Source organism: Tupaia chinensis, unplaced genomic scaffold (genome assembly GCF_000334495.1).
Source record: "Tupaia chinensis unplaced genomic scaffold, TupChi_1.0 Scaffold143178_1, whole genome shotgun sequence".
In the NCBI taxonomy this organism is placed as follows: domain Eukaryota; kingdom Metazoa; phylum Chordata; class Mammalia; order Scandentia; family Tupaiidae; genus Tupaia; species Tupaia belangeri.
Genome location: NW_006203022.1, coordinates 275,006 through 278,139, shown reverse-complemented (window position 1 = coordinate 278,139; position 3,134 = coordinate 275,006). Strand labels below are relative to the sequence as shown.

Here is a 3,134-nt window from a genome sequence, read left to right as displayed (position 1 = left end):
CTCTTCCTAGGAAAGGGGTGACAGTGGCTGCACTCACAGAGCACAGGGGAGGGGAGCTCCCAGGGCAGCTGCCCTGGAGGCTGCGCGGTGTGCTGGGAGGCACAGGTCTGGGGTGTTAGATGGAAGAGCAGCAGCAGTGGTTGTTCCTGTTTTGTTTTGTTTTGTTTTGTTTTTAAGATCAAGTGTTCATACAAGGAGAGGTACGAGTTCATGTGTGCAGCTCAGGAATCTTGAAGTGTGCACTCTCATCACCCACTTCCAGGAGGACCCCATTCCTGTCCAGCCATTCCCCACTAGAGACAACCACCTAACTCTCAGCGCCCTGTGAGCAGGCACCTGGCACCAATACTTGTCCATGTGGCTCGTCTGTTGCTCACTCCTTGTTGCTGCCTAGTGGTCAGTTTGTCTGTCTCCTGCTGATGGTTGTTGGGGTTACAAACAATTTTTGATCCTTGTAAATAAAGTTGTCAAGAACATTCCAGAAGGAATCTGTGGTCATGTGTTCAGTTTTTCATTGCTCTTGGCAGGTGATCAGCAGTGAGTGGGGGAGTCATTTGGACTTTAGAAACTGCTGGAGGGATTCTGCTGTGGTTGTCCCACCGGCAACACCTGAGGGTTCTGGTTGCTCCAATCCTCCTGCTTGTTGGTGTCATCAGTCTCATTTCAGCCATCCAGGAGGGCACGTACAGGCAGTTCATTGTGGCTTAACTTGCATTGTCCTGCACCCTTTACTGTGTCCCACTCTCCCCGGGGGCCTTCTAGCCTATGTGGATCCTGTATCCTTTCTTCTTCCCTAACAGGCCTGCGAGAGGCAACTGGACACTCATGATTCCTGAATTCGAATGGCTTTGGGTTTCTTCCTTTTACCTTCACTGCCCTGTGCAGTCCTCTGGAGGCCAGAGGCCAGCTCTTGAAGATGGGCTGAAGCTTGGCCTTGTTGGTGGGCTGCCATACTATTGCCTGCACCGAACTGACTTCCCAGGGCATCCGCTCACAGGATCCTGATTCCTCTCCCAGAACGCGTGTTTGTTTGTTTGTTTATTATTTATTTATCTTAGCACCAGAATACAAGGCCTCACTCTGGCCCCTCTGAGGTTTTTTTTGTTTTTGTTTTTTAAGAGAGATTTTTGCTATAGGGCTTGTGGGCTAGCTGGAGGGACAGAGAGAAGAAAGAGAGAAGTCACCTCCCAGGGAGATGGCCATGCTGCAATCCCTTCTCCTCCATTTCCCTCTTGGGATCCTGGGCATGCATGCACATGTGCCCAGCATGAGTTTTAAGCTGGAAGGTCCAGGACTTGAACCGCAGCTGACTACATGGGAGTCCAGTGACCTAGCCATTACGCCATCTGTGGTTCCCCTTTGAGTTTCAATCTTGCTGGATCTGACCTGTCCAGTCCATGAGATCTCAGGTGGTCCTGATTCTGTAGCTCCTGATTCTGTCAGGGTCCTACCCAGACCTTCCCTGTCCAACACAGGCGCCCTGTCCCTGATGTCTCCCTCCAAGACACAGGGCATGTGGGTGCACAATGCCCATCCAAGATGTGCAGAATCAGCTCCTCAGAAAGACAGCCACAGAGAGAAGGGTGAGAGCTTTATTTGGAAAAGTCCTTAATGGACATGGTTTAAAAAAACTCAGGAAGGAGTAAAACTATAACGAACATATAAAGAGGATCTTAGTACGATGTAGAAAAAATCACCATTCTGAGGACAAGAGCTCAGAACACATGGCTTTGTGCCACGAGGTGACCTGGGTGTCCAGTCTAGGCCCAGGTCTCTGTGCGAGTGTGGAGGAGGGGTCCCTTGGCTGGGATAGCACCTTCACTCTTGGGGTCTGATGAACAGAAGGGTGATGCGTCAACTGTTGTCTACTGTTCTTTGAAGATGTTGGTCAGCCTGTGTCAGCAACACCCAGTTTCTGCTCACCCTGAGCTGTGAGGCCCCTGAGGGTTTGGGAACCTAGGTCCAGGATTGGTTCCTGATGAGACTCTTATAAAGAATTCATTCATCAAGGTTTATGTTTAAAAATCCTGTTGGCCTTAGCTTTATAAAAAAAAAACAACATATTGTCCAACACTTCCTGTGAACTAACTTGTAGACTTTGCTTTGATTTTAAGTGTAGATAAAATGTCAGAGAAGGACTCTTAGGATTAGCAAGAAAAGCAAGCTACGGGGCCACGGGGAGGAGAGGACGGGAGAAAGAGAGGTGTTCTGCGATGAGTGGGCTGGCGGCGCACCGAGAAGCTGGGAGGATGCAGCATGAGAGGAAGGCTGGATGAACCGGCTGGGCGGGGACCCTGCAGAGCTCACAGCATCGCATTGTGGCTTCTCAAGATTCTCCTTAAAGAGAATCTGGCTAATTGGGCTGGTCAAAAAAATGCAGGTCACGTTTTGCTGTCTGTTCTGATGATGGGTCCGGTGTGGCTGGGTTGGTCTTGTGGTGTGCGTGTGCAGCCAGGCTAGCCCAGTGCCACTTTTCTGGACACGGTCTGGTACAGCACGCCCTGAAGCAGGGCCTGGTAGCTGGGCACTCGGAACAGGTGGCTCTCACCATAGGCCACATCGTACTCAGCTGTCTTGCCGGTGACCAGGACACGGATGTGGGGCTCGTTCACCTGGGTGCCCACCACCACCATGAAGACCTCGATGCCTGCGCGCTGTGCCTCCTGCACTGCTTTCTCAATGGCTGCCGCCGTGGCACCCTGTGAGTTGCCGTCGGAGAAGAGCAGTACTTTCTTCTTGGCTGCACCTGGCGAGGCCCCACGGTAGAAGCGGGTCACATAGCTCAGGGCATCAATGACATCGGTGGCATCATTGAAGAAGTCCAAGCCATCAATGGTGCTGGCCAGCACTGTGTAGTTCTGCAGGAACTGCAGTGCTCCCCGCGCCGGCCTCTGCTGGCCAGTGCCGCTGTATTCCACCACGGCCACCTGTACATCGTGGGATGGGTCCGTCCTGCTCGCTGTGAGGAAGCGCTCAGCTAGGCGCTTGGCAAAGCGCTTGGTGATGTCAAAGTTGTGGCTGCCCACACTGGCTGAGCCATCAAGGAGGAGGGTGATGTCAGTTGGAGAGGAGAATGTAACTGTGGAGAGGGGGCAGCATTAGTGTGTGGCTTTCCATGGACAGGCCCCGGCGGG

The 3,134-nt window shown here is 52.4% G+C and overlaps 1 protein-coding gene across 1 annotated transcript in view; it reads right to left on the bottom strand.

Annotated features, from left to right (window-relative positions):
• Nucleotides 1–1,572: 1,572 nt before the first annotated feature.
• Nucleotides 1,573–3,134, bottom strand: part of COL6A1 (collagen type VI alpha 1 chain) — a 21,942-nt gene continuing 20,380 nt past the window's right edge. The window contains exon 36 of the mRNA XM_006163806.3: nucleotides 1,573–3,079. Within this exon, the coding sequence (XP_006163868.1) occupies nucleotides 2,457–3,079 (623 nt within the window). The 3' untranslated portion in view covers nucleotides 1,573–2,456. The remainder of the gene's footprint in view (nucleotides 3,080–3,134) is intronic.